We start from the raw sequence: 16,073 nt of genomic DNA, 5'->3' as shown, positions 1-16,073 counted from the left end.
AACCTTTGTTTTATTTGTTAAAAAAAAACAAATTAATTGAAATAAAATAAGGCATACATCTGTGCTGCTGCTGAGACAGAAACATTAAGTTCTCTTCATGATCCCTAAAAGTCAGTTTAATAGCAGGCCAGAAATTGCTTGGCCTGCTAATGAATCATGTTTTTATTTAGATGGTATGGCATACATCAGATTGAGAAATAAGGTAACTTTGTGCGCACATGGAAAACACAAGTCGTAGCTCCTTTTGAAGAGGCTTGTTTAAATCCTTGAATGCATATTTACAAGTTAATGTACTATAGGAGTGATACTCTAGTCTTCAGTAGACCAATATACCAGTTTAGTAACAAATTAGTTCAAGGGCTTACTATTTGCATATATCACATGCTATTTATGCAAATAACACAAGTCTGTTTACTATATGAGGCGCTGGATGAAATTACCCACCAAACTGCTTAATTTGTAGTTTATTAGAAATTAAAAGCATTGTAAATGTTTGATACAGTTTCCCTCAGTCTGTCTTCAAAAACTAAAACACTCCACAGTCCTACCACATCATAGTGCTTCATACATACACACAGCAACTGTATATTCATCAGTTAGTGTATCTTACAGTTAATTTACAGTCCTGGATATTGTGACATTACAAAAATAAAATCTAAAATCAAACATTACAATGCAGATGTTTTAGTGAAGAGGAATACCTGCGAAATCAGGATGGAAACATAAAGTTACATGCAACTTCAGTTTTAAAAAAGCCCTTTATAACAGGGTGACGTGAAATTTCAAAAATGAAAGCAAATTGGTTTTCAGAGAAAGGCGATTCTTAAAAAGTCAGTCCAGGAGCGCAGTTCCTGTCCTTATACTCCCACTAAAGATGCATCCTCTCAACATGTAAGCACTGGACAAATAGAACCGTATACATGAAACATCTGACCTGCAAAGTAACACTAGATTAAAAACACTTCCTGGTAGGTGACATACTTCCATACTTCTGCATTTCTGCTTGCTTTAAAAAAAAAACAAACAAAAAAACAAAACAGTATTTAACATCTGGGCTGTGACCAAATGCTCACATTGAATACAGGATACACATCCACAGAATGCTGCATCCAGCTTACTGTTTGTGCATTGATAAAACCCTATGAAACCATATTTAAACAAACCAAAACCAATACATACTGAAGCATAAACACTGACATGAGGACTGTCAGAATTATGAGGACATTTAAAATAATCTGGCTGTTAAATCAAACCTGTGAAATATTCTGATAATTCTGCCAATAAACAAAAATATATAAAATAAAACATAACTGCACCACTTAAAATTATGAATGCCACTAATGAACTGAATACTGTCTTTGATGAAACACCAAACCATTACAGAGTCTGAGTGCGCCACCAGGACAACTGGACTTTTTCGTGTTTAATATAGTTGTAATTATATGTGATTATAAACATTTAACAGTTTCCATTTCATGAGATCTGTAATATAAAAAACAGCTCTTGAATTTAAGGTTTTGTAAGCACTAACCCTACTAAAAGTTAGAAGATGTCCAACATAACAGCAGAGAGGCCTCTGATTGGCTGGACTCCTGCCATCACATAAAACCTGGTAAATCAGAGAGTCTGCTGCTTTAAATCCGATGCAATAGTCAATGTTTTTATATTAATTATTAAAGTCAAATGACAAAATGCAATGACAAACCCAACCCTACAGCTAGCTGATAGCTAGCTACTGAGCATGATGGAGAATTCAGCAGCTCAAGAGTCAGATGCTTCCATCAGATGTTGGTGGAGACCAAAACAGAGCTAAAACACAATTAAAAATGTTTGGCTTACATTCATCAGGTGGACACAAACACAACTCAAAATATCTGCAAATGTTGCTTTGCATCTTCTGGTTGAATAAGCAGAAAATTCACCTTATCAAATGAAAGGTTGTGTATGTCAGTGATGTGCTTACAAGTTGTATCTGCTGCCCCCAAGTGGTGGGAAAAAACAGTTCATGCAGGTTAACATTAAAGAAAACACAAAATGGAAACTGAACGTTAAAGCAGAAAACAAACTGTGGCATAGTACTGTTTATGATAGGCAGACACAAAAGTGAAAATGTTTTTAGTAAAAGTTTCATTTAATAGCCTTTTGAAAACTAAATCAGTTTTTAACTCAGTTAATAATTTAAGCAGATTGAATTTTTAATTAATGAATCTAATCCAATCTCATTTATTGTTATTTTAATGTTATTAACCAGTTTTGTAACGGCTCTTTTTAAATATACTGATTTCAATGATAATAATTAAACACTATAAAAGTCTAATTATGGCACTCTCCAAACTCCTTAAACCATTCTGCACCATGAGAGTGGAGTTGAGGGACTTTTGGTGGCTTGATAGAGCAAACAGCGTTGCTCTTTGCATGTTATTTATTCAGAGAATGACTGCAAACACTACTGTGACTTCACCAACAAGCCCACTGAGGCTGCTTTTAATGTTTTGCTAAATTCAACTTGAGAGTCCGAAGTCCAACAGCAGAAACATATCCTAGCACGTCAAACTCCATTAAGCACCTGCAATAACTCACATCGTGTTTGTTTGCCAAAAATCAGTGAGCTAAGGAAGACTGATGAGATGAGAGGGTTTACCTGTTTTAACATAACTGTACTGAAAAATGAAATCCCTGTGTCTCTAGGCAAATCAAACTTATTTTAAGGGCGAGGAGGGTTTCCTTAAACAGAAGTTAAAATCAAAGACTACAAAAATGTAAAACTAATGTGGCAGCCTGAGCTGATGTGACTGTTTGGCTCAGTTCCCTTTATTTCTTTATATACCTATGGAAAAAAAGAAGACTACAACCTTGATTTGGTATTGCTGGATGTGATGAGGTGGAACACCACATGTTGCTCGATGCAGATGTAAGAGATAAAACGAGGTGGTTCAAAGTTCGAGTTGTGCTCAGACTTAGCTGTCCTTATGTAAGGTCTGATGAAGATGGAGATAGAGTTGTTTCTTTGTTAGAAGCTGCAATTTCTTCCTCTTGAAGTCCGTGGGCTTCTTGTACCTGGATTTCAAAAAGATAAATGTACATACTTCATGTTTCAAAAGACAACAAATCCCTCATATCATTTACACTAAGATACGTTGTCAGTAGACTCACAGTTCGATTACGATGGGGCCGGGTTTGATCTCGTCCATTTCCATGAAGGCAAAACATTTTGTGCTGGTGAACCTTTTTTTAGGTTTGTAGTGCTTGAATTCAAAGAAGATAGCTGCTCCTGGAAGAACGTACAACAGGTTTAACAATAAAACCAAAAATTTGTCTCTAAATGCTTTTCGATTTCTTATCCGTAGCACTCAGCCCCAAAACAACTGGTTTGTACAACATGTTGTCCAACCATGTCAGAAGGCAAAAAAAGTGTTAAAGACTGCTATGAAAAGGTACACTGAAAGGTTTTTCATTGGCTCTGTTTACAATAAGAAAACTGTTATTAACCCACTGGAGTCACGGGACGCGCCGGCGCTTCTTTATCGCACAACCAACTTAACAAACCATTTTATACCTTAGAATGCAAATACAAATTGTAAATTTCAAAAAATTATTTACAAATTTAGCAAACAACAAGTTATTTACAACTATTTACCTTAAAACGCAGTTAATGCCTCAGGCGTTTTTTATACAGCTATTTACAATTATTTACAACACAATCAGTTGTCACAATAAAATGCACCACAAATTATTTATAAAACTTAAAACTTATTTAGATTATTTATTTATATTATTTCTAAAACTCGCACCAAACACGCAGCAAATGACAATGTTCAGGAAAAAGCATTGTGTATATTGTTTATCATAACTCGGGTTTTACTTGACATATTACAAAATTGAAAAACTTGTATATAGCTTGAAGCCCCCACTTTTGACGCAAATTAAAACAGAGACTCAGCAAGGCTGCGTCTTGCAGCTACGTCATCTTAAATGGGTCAAGTGATAAAGACACGCCGGCACGTCCCTCAACTCCAGTGGGTTAAGAGTTATAAAGTAATATTGGTAATGCTGTTATATTTATAGCAGGTCACTTGGGATAAATTGCCAGGTATTACCTTTAGGTAATTTCTCCACATGTCTCTGGATTTCCACATCCACACTGAAGTGGATGTAGGTGTCTTCCTTCCTGGTTGCCACAGGTGTGTCCTGCACTGGGTTCAAGTCAACACCATTCAAATCTATAGGCAGAGAAACACTCTCTTGATTTGGCACAATGGGCATTTTATATAATGGGAGAGCAGAGGTATAAGTGCAGCAGATAAAAGGGGTGTGGCTGTCAGTTGAGTGGAGGTCAGTGGAGGTCTTCACCAAACTGTTCATGTCACACATTTTAAATCTGTGAAATGGAAAGCGATCTTTACCTTTGACACTAATGGTCATGTAAGGATCAATACACTGCCCGGCATCCTTCAGCCCAATTTTTTCAATCTTTATAGTAAGAAGGGACATCCCAGGCTCTGAGGGTAACCGTGGCAACAATGTACCTGTGGAGGACAAAGGTTACACACATTAGCAGGTACCATAACAACAGGTGGCGCCTGGGACTTAACATTAGCAAACAGCCACAAGATGTTTTTTTAAAACCAGATTGAAAGATTGAAGATTGAAAATTAAAAAGTTAGTTTCTGTTCTGCTGGCTTTCAGTTCTCAATGTATTTTCCAATAGAGAGTTTCTTTTATTCGTCTCCACGACAATTTAAACTATGATAATTTCTCACCATATATTAAAGCTGCATTAATTTGTTTTTGGGACATTTAAAACTCAACACTGACATACTATTACCTCATGAAGTTATGTCAAATTTGTCAGCCTATACCTATAGCCAATAGTTACTCTCCTTTTGGCTCTGTTTTTGGTCTCCACCATCTCCTGACGGAAACATATGGCACATTAACCTTGCTGGTTAATGTGCAGCACTGGTGCAGCATCCAAACCTCATTGGAACTGCTGAAAGCTAACAGAGTAATGGTGAGTTTGAAGGTTCATTATTGACCTTGGAAACAGCAGTTTGAATGAAGGTATAAGTGCAGATGTAGCAGTTTGAAAATAACTATTATTATAAAATAATAGCTCTTAGCAAGAATGGTTGATAGTTGAATAGTATATATGCAATTCATACAATGTTTCTGAAAGACCAATACAAGAAATTCTCCATGGAAAAACTGTGTTGTTTGTGAAACAGAGGTGGAGCGTAAGGAAATCTGCTGAAAAAAAAATGGAAAATCAAAATATTAAAAGGTATCTAAATCTAAATACTTTTACTCTTCAGTCAAAAAAGAAGAAGAATCCAAGTTTAAAGTTAACCATAAATGACACGATTTAATTCACATTTTCGACAGTCCAGCCACAAGTTGTGTCTGTCATGCTGTGACGACAAATTCGTTGAGGCAGCCGTACCTTGCGAAGCTGCAAATGAAGCAGGCGGGAATGAGCGATGAAGCCATGCACAGCACCGACAGAGAGAACAAAAAGACACGGTCAAACGGCCCTCCGAAGACAGGAACAACGTGACAACATGACAAATCAGAGATCCCAAACAGCGGGTGCGTTTGATGAATTGTTATCGACGGGTGCACAGTACCAGGGGCTCGAGGGGGGAAAGTCTCTGTAGAACCTGCTCCGGCTGCAGCATCCTCCTCCTCCTCCTCCAGTTCCAGGTTCTCCTCTTCACCGGGAGCGAGGATTTTCCTGACAGAGAGAAGTGGCATGTTTGATCACTTTATCTACAGGTCAGATAAAAGTATTCCGGTGAGGAAGTCAAGCCACGGCAGCAGAGAGAGTGAGAGCAGCACTTACTATTCTTTTCAGCTCGTGATCACCTAAAATGTACACACTGTCACAGGCTGAGACCTAAGTTCAACTCAACTGTCTTTTATTCATGTTTTATTAGAAAGAAGGCGGCGTGAAATAATGCAGTAAATCACAAGAACTCCCTCAGGTGGTTATCTATGACCGTGACTGATTTATGATGTGAGAAGATGGAAACAGAGCAAGTAAGTCACAGTAAGTAACTCACGTCAAAATCTTCACAATATATCAGAGAGTAAGACAAGACACTCTATCATGCAAGCATGTAAAATATGCAACACGGGCCGTACACATGATCAGAAATCTGTCCAGATGCCTGAAAGTGTACTGTAAACAAGCTCACATACAAGATGCTGCATCGATTCATTATTTAATTATGATTTTTGAGAGCTGGAGACGATTTTGACACACATGCTGATCCCAAGTTAGCGCATAAACTTTAATGCTCCTGCAGGTTATACCGTGAAATATAATCCTCAAAACAGCAGTAATGTGAGATATTTAATGATGTATACTTACCTTAAGGGCACTGGCTGGACATCAAAGGGAAACTCTTTGTTGTAGGTCAGTATATTTTGAATTACTGTTGACAAAAGGATAAAGTTGAGCTGTGAATAGATCAGAAGACCCAACCGTAACAGGAGTATTGACAGGTTAATGAAATGAATTCCCAGTCTGGACACTCACTGGTTTCCAGTTTCTTCAGCTCTTCCAACTTGAACTCCTCCTTTGACTGTGTGCACTCCAGAAGAGCAGAAAAACTGATATTTTTTTGGACTTTACATATGGGAAAATGTGTCCGTTTTTTTTTTTTGCCAAATAATAACATCAAATACAACTTCAATAAAATAAACTGTTTTGTTTGTTCGAAAAAGAATAACATGTTTGCTGTGAATGAATCAGTGTCAGCTTCAATGCAAAGCCATCAAGATCTAAGAAAAACATTTAAAGTTCACATAAGATTTCCTTCCATCTCATCTTTAACAGGGAGGCTGACAAAGGCTACAAATTTCAACAAAGTATGGCATACTGGAAAAAAGTGTGTGTGGCATGTTATAAAAATTACTGTTTGCACTTATGACTTCAATATTTTACTTATTGATCTTCACAAATGTTTTTAGTTGACTGTAATTGTCATCCCTTTAACTGTACCGACTCAGCCAACATACCTGCAAACTGGCACTTCTCATCTCCAGGCATGTTGCAATCTTTCCTAAAGTTTTCTAAAAAGAAAACAAAGCAAGGAAGAATAAAATCACGTTAATTTATGCAAAATGCCTAACTTTTTCTGTGCAGAGGTTAAACGGGGATGTAATGATTACCTTCTGCTCCTCTGTGAAGTCTGACGAATTTGTTGACTGGACCTCTTTCTGCAGCTGTCTCGCCAGACTAAAACACACAGAAGTGCGTTAATGCTCTGCAGTAAAACTCGTAACGTGCGGTGGCTAAATTATGCAGGTCTGCGCCCCCTTGTGGTAAAGAAATGAGACATCAGAGGATCGAGAATCTGAATTATTAGTGCAGTTTCAGATAAAACATTAATTAGCTGACAACGCAGATCACATCCTTACCAGTGTGTGAAGACACTGTTATTGTCTGAAAACAGGACACATTCCTCACTGGACAGATGAAAACCCACCCTTAACAATGAGAGGGTGTGGCTGACTATTTCTCAATACTCTTGAGGAATACTGGCCCATTTCTGCACTCCATGACACATAATGAAACACACTCCACACAACTCGGGATGATTTTTTTTCCCACCCCGATGAGGCTTATGAAAGGACTCTCCCTCAACTCAAACTGGTGGCTGGTGGCTGAGTCTGGGATGCAACATGCACACAGCGACTCTGCTCTCTCCGCAGCAACTGCCACATCACGTCATGGATGGGTAGGGTTTGTTTACTGCTGCTGAGAGCCGACTGACAGCTCCGAGGCTCTAACTTCTTGTGAAGCAACGTGCACCCGCCGTCTCCAACATGCTGTCCCCCCCCTCCCCGACCCCCGACCCTCCACAGCTACCAGGACAGATGGATTCAAAAAAGGAGATGAAAAGAAGCATGTCGCTCCGCGCTGCGCTGAGCTCGGGATAAACCAGCTGGGTGGAGAGGACACACCACACATGTTGAATGCAACTTACATTTGGTACTCGTCTATAGCCTCCACTAATTGTCCCCACGAGTCAAAGTCTGTGCCTTTCTTAAAACTGGCGTGCCATTTCTGTATAGTCTTGTTGACATCAGACATGTTGGCAGGGCGGATACTCGCGGCGCTCTCAGGGCAGCATAGCCGAGGAGGAGATTCATCTACGAGGCTTCAGCGGCAGCAGCGGCGGCGGCGGTGGCGGCGACGTCGTCAGCCCGGTTATCTGCTACCCAGACGCACACAGACAGACCAGTGACAACCCGACCAAGCCCTTTCTGTCTGCTCACCCTAATATCGCATCCGCAACAGAAAGGAAGTCCCGCCCGGGTCTCGGGGTGCGCGCGTTTTGGTACACCGGGTCGCACGAGTGAACGGCAACAGGATGCCTGTAGTGTAAACGTGTTGAGGGCAGTAACACGCCGCGGCGGAAATAAAGGGTCAAGTGGTATTTAAATTAAAGGGGCAGTCTGTTTTTTTAAAGACTGTATAAATCAGCAACAGTTTATATGCTGTATATTCTCAGTAAAATGTAGACTAAAATGTAGACTAATTTAATATCAGTAAAAGTGACTGCATTTACTCAAGGCGCCTATTTAAGTACAGTTATGAGGTACAGTACTTTCCATGAGTATTTTTATTTTTCACTGCCTCTGCACCACTACATTTATTGTCCTGCATAATATTACTAATAAATTATGAGAGTATTCAGGTGACATATTATCTGAATACTCCCTTCATCACTAATTTATTATTACTCGTTTCATAACGTTTAACGACAAGTGTTATTTTTTACTTTTACGTTTATTGCTAAATGTAATTAAATTACAGAATAACAACGTGTCTTTTCATTATTATATATCACATTATAAATATATCATTAATAGCCTAATGTAGTTTTTCTCTAGTGTAAACAGAAGTGTTAAACGAACTGTCACTCAAATTGAGGTCAATAGCAGGTTCCACTGCTGCGATCTAAATATTTGTCATGGGTTTGTGTTTTCACTTTAACAAGACAAATATGTAAAGGTGATTTTATGACATTAAAATTAACCTAAAAAGAAAACTATCCAGAAGTGTTGGTTTCAATGGCAACGACCACACCAACTCACACGCCTTTATTTTGAAAACAAACCGATCGTTTTCCGGTTTTACCCTGTCAATCTCCATCTTGACACCGCGCTAGTACGTTAGCTATGGACGGAGGAACAACACAGCAAGTGATGTGTTTCAGCTCTAGTTAGCCGCCGACACAATGAGATAAGATGGAAACTGTAACGACGGATGCGTCTGCGGCTGAGGAGGACGAATGTTCAGACTCAGAGGTTTTATGTTTGATGAGAGTCGGCAGAAATTCAGACTGGCTCCGTCTGTTCGGAAGCACCGAGGTGCAGTTTGCTAATGCTAGCTAACCAGCTACATTTACCTTAAACTATTCCTAAAACGTGCTGCTCAAGTTCACAAAATATATTTTAAATTCATGTTTTGTTTTGTTTTGTTTAGTTTTCTTTAACTTGTCCTTATGTTTTCATGAACTAACAGAGCTGCACAGTAGCTGGCTAAGAGTTGACATGTTTGGGTTTTTTATTATTATTATTATTATTATTTTGACTGTCCAGGTCACCATTGGACGTGGTGTGGATGTAACCTACCAGCTGTTGTCTCCAACTTGTCCCCTGATGATCTCCAGGCTGCACTGTACTTTCAAACAAAGAGAAGATGGCCAGTGGACTGTGACAGACAAGAAGGTTTCTGATTTACCCAATTCTGACTGCTAGACTAGACTTTAAAAAATAAAAAAAGAAAGACCTTGAATATTTATGTTGTGTGTTTCTGTGTGATATTGTAGACAGAAACTCTGTAATTCAGCATGTTAGAAAATCTTGCTCTTCCCTCAAAATATATGAGACCCTGGATGTTTATTTGCAGGTTTGCTATATTATCTCCATATTTGATGATAGAGTGTTTACACCGTAAGTTTCCCTCATGAGAAACGTTGTCAATACATAAGGTATAATTCATCAGCCTCATAGGCTCATTAAAAGAAAATTTTATATGAAACGTTAAAAAGACAACAACATGATGCTTTTTTTCCACATGAAACCATCAGTATTGAATCTTTGCCACCTGTCACCGCGACCTCTGAAGACATATAACCTAAGCAGAGATCAGCTTGTTTCATGTTTGTAATATTCAGTAAACAGCAATAAACACATGGTAACAATAACAATCTTTTGTCCTTTAAACCAGGATTTTGTGCTAAGTCAGTTTTGTCTGGGTCATTGGCTGTTATGTGCAGTGAGTTTAAAGGAGGGCTTCTTTCTGTTGAAAGTGAACATCTCTCACTCAGTGCTCATGCAACTGCAGTTTATAAACTTAAAAGAATCATAATTAAGTGTAACTTGAGCAATCATAATACATTGATGGACATTCCACCAGTTAGTCTGAACTGAACTAAAGGGCTTTCTCAAAGCATAAATGTTCCCTCATATGATATACAGTTGTGCCTGATAAAGTGTGCATTTCTCGTACTCTTTGTATATGAATGTTATATCCAACTGCCTCTGAAAACGACATTGTTGCTTTTTTTTTTATCCCCTCAGAGTCTCAATGGTGTGTGGGTAAATGGAAATCGCATACCTGCTGAAGAAGCCCATCAGCTGAGGCTTGGAGATTCCATACAGCTTGGGGTTCCTGTAATTGGAACCAAAGTGGAATTTGACTATATCCTCGTTCAGCGGACCCTCAAAGACATTAAACCGTTTCTGGCAAAGGGACATAGAGACGTTGCTAAAGCAGCCCATGTTTTCAAGAAGCCCAAGCGAAAGTTGACCGTGGAAGAAGTCGAGCCGTCTACCTCAAAGCCCAAGCTTTATCGCTGCTCTTCGGCAGACAAGTCGTTTGCAAAGCCCTGCCCTCTGTCGCCAGTGAAACGCCAGCAGAGGCTCAGTCACAGCCAGCCAGCGGAAACTGGAACCAGCAGTGTCCAGGAGGTGGACCAGCCGTCAGATGGCTCCAGCACTCTGTGTGACATGGACAACCTGCAGATGTGAGCCTCAGTTTGTACCTCTCATATATTAACATTATATTTGAGTCAAAGAGCCAAATATCAGTTTTTGTGAAAGATACATCCATCACAATCTTATAAAACCCCATCAGGTCATTTGACATCCCAAAGGTATGTTCAGATTCCTTAAAGACTTTTCTGTATATCTGAATCACAAAGTATCCTAGAACAACAACCAACAGTTATTTTCAATTTTAAGTAATCTGTAGGTTTTTTGTTTTTTTTTAGGAATTGTTTAGTCTATAAAATATTTTTAAAAAGGCCTAAAATTATTGTAATATAAAACATCCAAACAGTTTTGAAGCTGTAACCAATGAATGTTTGACTTTTTTGATGAATGACTTGAGCAGTTGGATTTTGAACTAAATAGTCGCTAATTGATTTTGTGACTCATTTCATAATCCAGTCCAAGATAAGAGCACAAAACGCATCTCTTTGCTTGCGTTGTACACTACACATATAACATATTAGCATTTAGAAAATTAAATAATAATGAAAAATGATATTGATATACTATGTAAGTCCATACACCTGAGAAAGCCTTTCATGTTGTACAAACATTTTTTTTGTCTGAAAAGTAGTGTTGTTAAGTTAGAGCTACAAACATGTCCTGAGTTACATCCAGAGAGTTAAATGTACTCTCTTTTGTCATAAATATTTTTATTTTTTTTTCCTTTTATTTATGTTTGCAGGTACAGCCAGAACATCCTGATGCTGAAGGAGCAGGTGGACGACACCCAGAGACAGGTGGCCTCGCTGGGTGGAGAGCCTCAGAGGGCTGATCCACTCAGAGAGGAGCAGGTCAGGGAGCTGCAGGGTCAGCTGGAGGCGCTCAGAGCCAAGATGCACCGCATGGAGACGTTAAAAAAGTCCTTCAGTGAAACTAAAAGACAGCTGGAGGTGAGAGATATTTTAGTAGCTCCTGTCATTCTGGACTACGCATCACCTGCAATTGCAGTGTGCAGAACTGAAAATAGAGCCTTTCTGTGCATCATATTTACCCCTGAACTGGCAATAGTCGGTTTCCTTTTCCCTTTAATGTGTGATCATGAAGTAGCTGTTGATTGCTTTTGCTGTGCAGTTCTGCAGCCACCGGGCACTAAATCCACTGGGAAAATGAAGGCTGACTGGCATCATTTCTATCTCCATGTCTCCATTATAGACTAAATGGATGATTAAGCTCATGCTTTTGGCTGATGTTGTTAGTAGTTGCTACTCAAAAGAAAACAGAAAGCACCAACTCTAATCCCACTTGGAAACGCTGTGGGGATGATTGTCTGCCTCCACTTACTGATGATTAAAGCTAACTATTTTAGATCTTACAGAAACAAAATACTCCCTTTAATGAAAGTGAATATTTTTGTGTGCTTAGGCACAGAAAACAAAGCAACAAGAGGATCTTATGAAAAAACAGTTGGAAGAAGCCTTACAAGAGGTATGTATCATAAAATGGCAACTTTTGTTACACCGCAAATACAAGCTAGCAGACACAGAATTAAGTGCCAATATGTGATGTATAAACACATTAAAACTTTGTGCTCTTACATGCATTATACTATTTTAGTATACTATATTTTTGAAATCAGTCTTCAGTTTGTCAGTTAATTTTAACTTGTTTTCAATGTCCTTAGCAAAAGAAAGTAATAGATGAGCTGGCCCTTTCCCGGCAAGCCTTTGAAGAGATTCTCTTGGCCAAAAACAAAGAACTGGAAGTGACAAAGGTATGACTATTACACGTTTTGTGTGTTTTTTTTGTTTGTTTGTTTGTTTGTTTCTGTGTAGTCTGGCATGGCGTCAGCAATGCCTCATTTATTTATTTATGCAGGAGGAGAAAGAAAAGGCAAGAGCCCAAAAAGAGGAAGTAGTCACACAAGTGACTGAAGTTCTGGAAAACGAGCTTCAGTGCATCATCTGCTCCGAGCTCTTCATTGAGGTAGGATTAAGAATCAGTTTAACCTTTTCTGTTCTCATCTGCTGTATTTTTCTGTGAGCATGAACAGTGTACAGTGAAAGTAAGTTTTTATTCTGCATTGATATCATCTCCAGGCAGTCATTCTGAACTGCGCTCACAGCTTCTGCTGTCACTGCATTAAGCAGTGGCGCAAAAAGAAAGACGAGTGTCCCATCTGCAGACAGGCCATTCAGTCCCAGACCCGCTGCCTGGCCCTGGACAACTGCATCAACAGCATGGTGGAAAATCTGAGCCTGGACATGAAGGCGAGGCGGCAGACGCTCATCTCTGAGAGGAAAGGTGAGAGGTGCGTCACCATTAATCTCACTTGTATCCTACAGTTAATAACAAGATGTCAGAGAAGCAGAGAAGCAAGTTTTTTACGTCATTGTTAAAGAGAATCGTGAACAGGATGTATAACTGAAAGACAGAAAACAAACAGACAGAGTTAATGGAGGCGAGGTATTGTGTCATACATTAAAAGAATATGTTTATTTACCATCACAATTTTTACAGCAAAGAAAAATATGCATCATGCAAACTGCTCATAGTAAGTTTTCCTTGTTTCAGAGAAGCAAGCTTGTGACCAAGATGTCATCTGCTCAGGTCAGTGGACAACCTTGAAATGTCTCGGGGATGTCGTACACTTAGTGTGGCAACAGATAAGAGTCTGTTTGATCGTTCAGCAGGGGGAGGTTCAGTGATACATCATGCTTTTGGGGTGGTGAATGCTTTATTTTCAAACATGGAACGTACAGTGAAGACTGCGTGAAATTGCTCTGTTGTTGCCTCTTGGGTTTGTTTTTTTGTCACATTGATGGCCCATACACTAGCATGCAGGTCCGCATTTATCAGATCAATTGACTGGAGACCCTGACATGTCTGGGTGAGATCAGTGACTGATGTGGTGAAGCTGCTCAGAGGTTCTGAAGCAGTAAAATAAAGGTGGTTTAGCCTTTCTCAGCTTAATGGACGGATGTGCTTGTTGCTGGAGTGAGGGAAGAAGGGGTGGATGTAGCAGAGTGTGGTAGTGCAGTGAAAATTTCAAACACAAGGTGGCAGAATAATGAGACTAACTCATGTCTTTTGTATGATGATGATGTTTTAGAAATGGCAAAATAAAAATAATAATAACTTTATTTATATAGCACTTTTCAAAAACCAAGTTTCCAAAGTACTTAACAACAATATCACATAAAAGCAAGTCTGTAAAAGTGTGTTTTGACAAGTGGCTGGCTCATAGGGGGTCAGAAACTCTGTTATATAACTTGGAGCCAGACCCAAATGTGCTTGAAAAGTGATCAGTAAAAGCTTAAAATCAATTCTAAAACTGGCAGCCAGTGGAGGGAGGCTAGGACGGGAGTGATGTGATGTCATCCGGCTGCGTTCTGAAGTAGCTGGAGGCGTGAGAGGGACTTGAGGGAGAAGCTCGACAGAAGAGAGTTGCAGTAGTCTAACCTGTACGTGTAGTCTGACATGGCCGTGTAGCATTGAAAGACAGCTTAAACTCAGCCTAATTTCTCCAGATAAACACATATGCGAGAATAAACATATGTGCTGCAGTTAGCAAATATATTTAAGCTTATCAGCAGAAAAGAGTCCCCAGTAAATACACTTGCTACTTGTCTGTGATATATGCTCAGGAAATCTCTAAGCCTTTTTCTGTGTTAGCCACAGACGGATTATGGAAGTCAAAAACTTTTGAGAGACCAAATAACTCATTGTTGGTTTTAATCTCCTCATGTCTGGAATTGCCTCAGCCTTTTTTCTTGTCATGTGACGCTGCTGCTCTTTCAAATCTGTTTTCCAGCAGCTGCCTCCGCTCAGGTGATGGTGATCGATGATGACGACAGCAGCAGGAGCAGCAGCAGCAGCAGCAGCGGCAGTGACAGTGACAGTGACAGTGACGGCAGCATGGTGTCCATAGACAGTAGTCTCAGCTCTGTGGTCTCCGTGGACACAGACAGTAGCATCCAGTTGAACTCCAGCCCGCCCTACAGTGGTTACTCTGATGAAAGTGTTGATGAGTTTGAGGATTAGCACGGGCTGCGTCACAAAGTGGACTTTTCAGTGTTGTTCAAGATGGCGCACAAGGGTTTTTCTTTTTTTCTAAAATGATTGTTTGTGTTTATTTTCAATAAGAGGAATAAAGTGTCTTCCTATGCATTATACTTGCATCATCCTTGCCTTTGTGTTGCGATGCACACTGTGTCCAAGCATTGGTTCATTACAGTTCTAAGAAACTGGTAAATCTTATGAAATCACCAGCCTCATCAACTACAAATAGTAAAGGTGTTCTTTGTTGATGCCAGACTTCCTAAGTTGTGACACTTGGTTGAAAGCCTTTTATCAAAGAGACAAAGAATAACAGACAAAAAACAAATGGCAGACAGGGACTGACTGGCGTTTTAGTTTCCAGCCATGTGGTGGTGTTAGAAATGGTCCACCACTTTGCTCCAGACTGAAATATCACAGGAAGCATCAGGTGAATGAAGATGAAATTTTGCACGAACACTCATGGCACTCAGAGGATGAAGCCAAATCACTCTGGTGATAGTGAGTCAAAGTTGATGATGATGATGGTGATCGTAGTGCAAAACACCAAACATGACTGCACTGGTGAGACTCAGAGGAAACAGATACATATTGTTGAATGATTGTTCACGCCGACTGGATACGCTGTGGCAATCTGCTGTCAACGAGAATAGCCATATTCTGTGTTTTTGCTCAGGAAAAAGTAGCCCATTGTAGAGCTGTTATTTTTTCTTTCATTGTTGTTTTATGTTCATTCAGCAAGGCCCTACTTCCTATTCATCCACATGCCCAGATGGGTGTTGCCTCGCTTGGCACACAAGCTGTGTAGTGCTTTGTGAAAAAAGGGAAGAGCATTAATCACTCCCATGGGCAACACTCCAGAGTTTACATCACATCTTGCTGGTCCTGACTTACATAAACAAGTAACTGAATGCTTTCACCTCATGAGATGATGTTGGAAATGTTTGTTGGACTCATTATATATATACTGCATATATATACATATTACTCACAGGTATGAATCCAAA

At 39.5% G+C, this 16,073-nt stretch overlaps 2 protein-coding genes across 6 annotated transcripts; one reads left to right on the top strand and one right to left on the bottom strand.

Moving 5' to 3' along the window:
- Nucleotides 1–448: 448 nt before the first annotated feature.
- Nucleotides 449–8,379, bottom strand: aida (axin interactor, dorsalization associated). 2 transcript variants are annotated; one of them, XM_046374116.1, is made up of 11 exons: nt 7,992–8,377; nt 7,174–7,240; nt 7,021–7,074; nt 6,539–6,593; nt 6,371–6,434; nt 5,625–5,731; nt 5,441–5,449; nt 4,404–4,526; nt 4,098–4,220; nt 3,154–3,271; nt 449–3,057 (listed from the first exon to the last, which is right to left on the bottom strand). In XM_046374116.1, the coding sequence occupies exons 1-11, from the start codon at nt 8,096–8,098 to the stop codon at nt 2,958–2,960; spliced, it is 927 nt and encodes a 308-aa protein (XP_046230072.1). In that variant the 5' UTR covers nt 8,099–8,377; the 3' UTR covers nt 449–2,957. The 2 variants fall into 2 exon arrangements, with proteins under 2 accessions (XP_046230072.1, XP_046230073.1); XM_046374117.1 differs by lacking the exon at nt 5,441–5,449 and having other exon boundaries at nt 7,992–8,379.
- Nucleotides 8,380–8,637: 258 nt separating this feature from the next.
- rnf8 (ring finger protein 8, E3 ubiquitin protein ligase) lies at nt 8,638–15,180 on the top strand. Of its 4 annotated transcripts, none has more exons than XM_046374110.1 (10): nt 8,638–9,381; nt 9,613–9,741; nt 10,597–11,042; nt 11,753–11,960; nt 12,433–12,495; nt 12,692–12,781; nt 12,886–12,993; nt 13,107–13,311; nt 13,582–13,617; nt 14,825–15,180. In XM_046374110.1, exons 1-10 carry the CDS (start codon nt 9,259–9,261, stop codon nt 15,049–15,051), a joined length of 1,635 nt encoding a protein of 544 aa, XP_046230066.1. In that variant the 5' UTR covers nt 8,638–9,258; the 3' UTR covers nt 15,052–15,180. The 4 variants fall into 4 exon arrangements, with proteins under 4 accessions (XP_046230066.1, XP_046230065.1, XP_046230067.1 ...); XM_046374109.1 differs by having other exon boundaries at nt 14,822–15,180; XM_046374111.1 differs by having other exon boundaries at nt 13,107–13,318; nt 14,822–14,959.
- Nucleotides 15,181–16,073: the final 893 nt, after the last annotated feature.

The sequence above is a fragment of the Scatophagus argus genome, chromosome 19 (assembly GCF_020382885.2).
Source record: "Scatophagus argus isolate fScaArg1 chromosome 19, fScaArg1.pri, whole genome shotgun sequence".
Classification (NCBI taxonomy): domain Eukaryota; kingdom Metazoa; phylum Chordata; class Actinopteri; family Scatophagidae; genus Scatophagus; species Scatophagus argus.
This window is presented reverse-complemented; position numbering and strand designations above follow the sequence as displayed.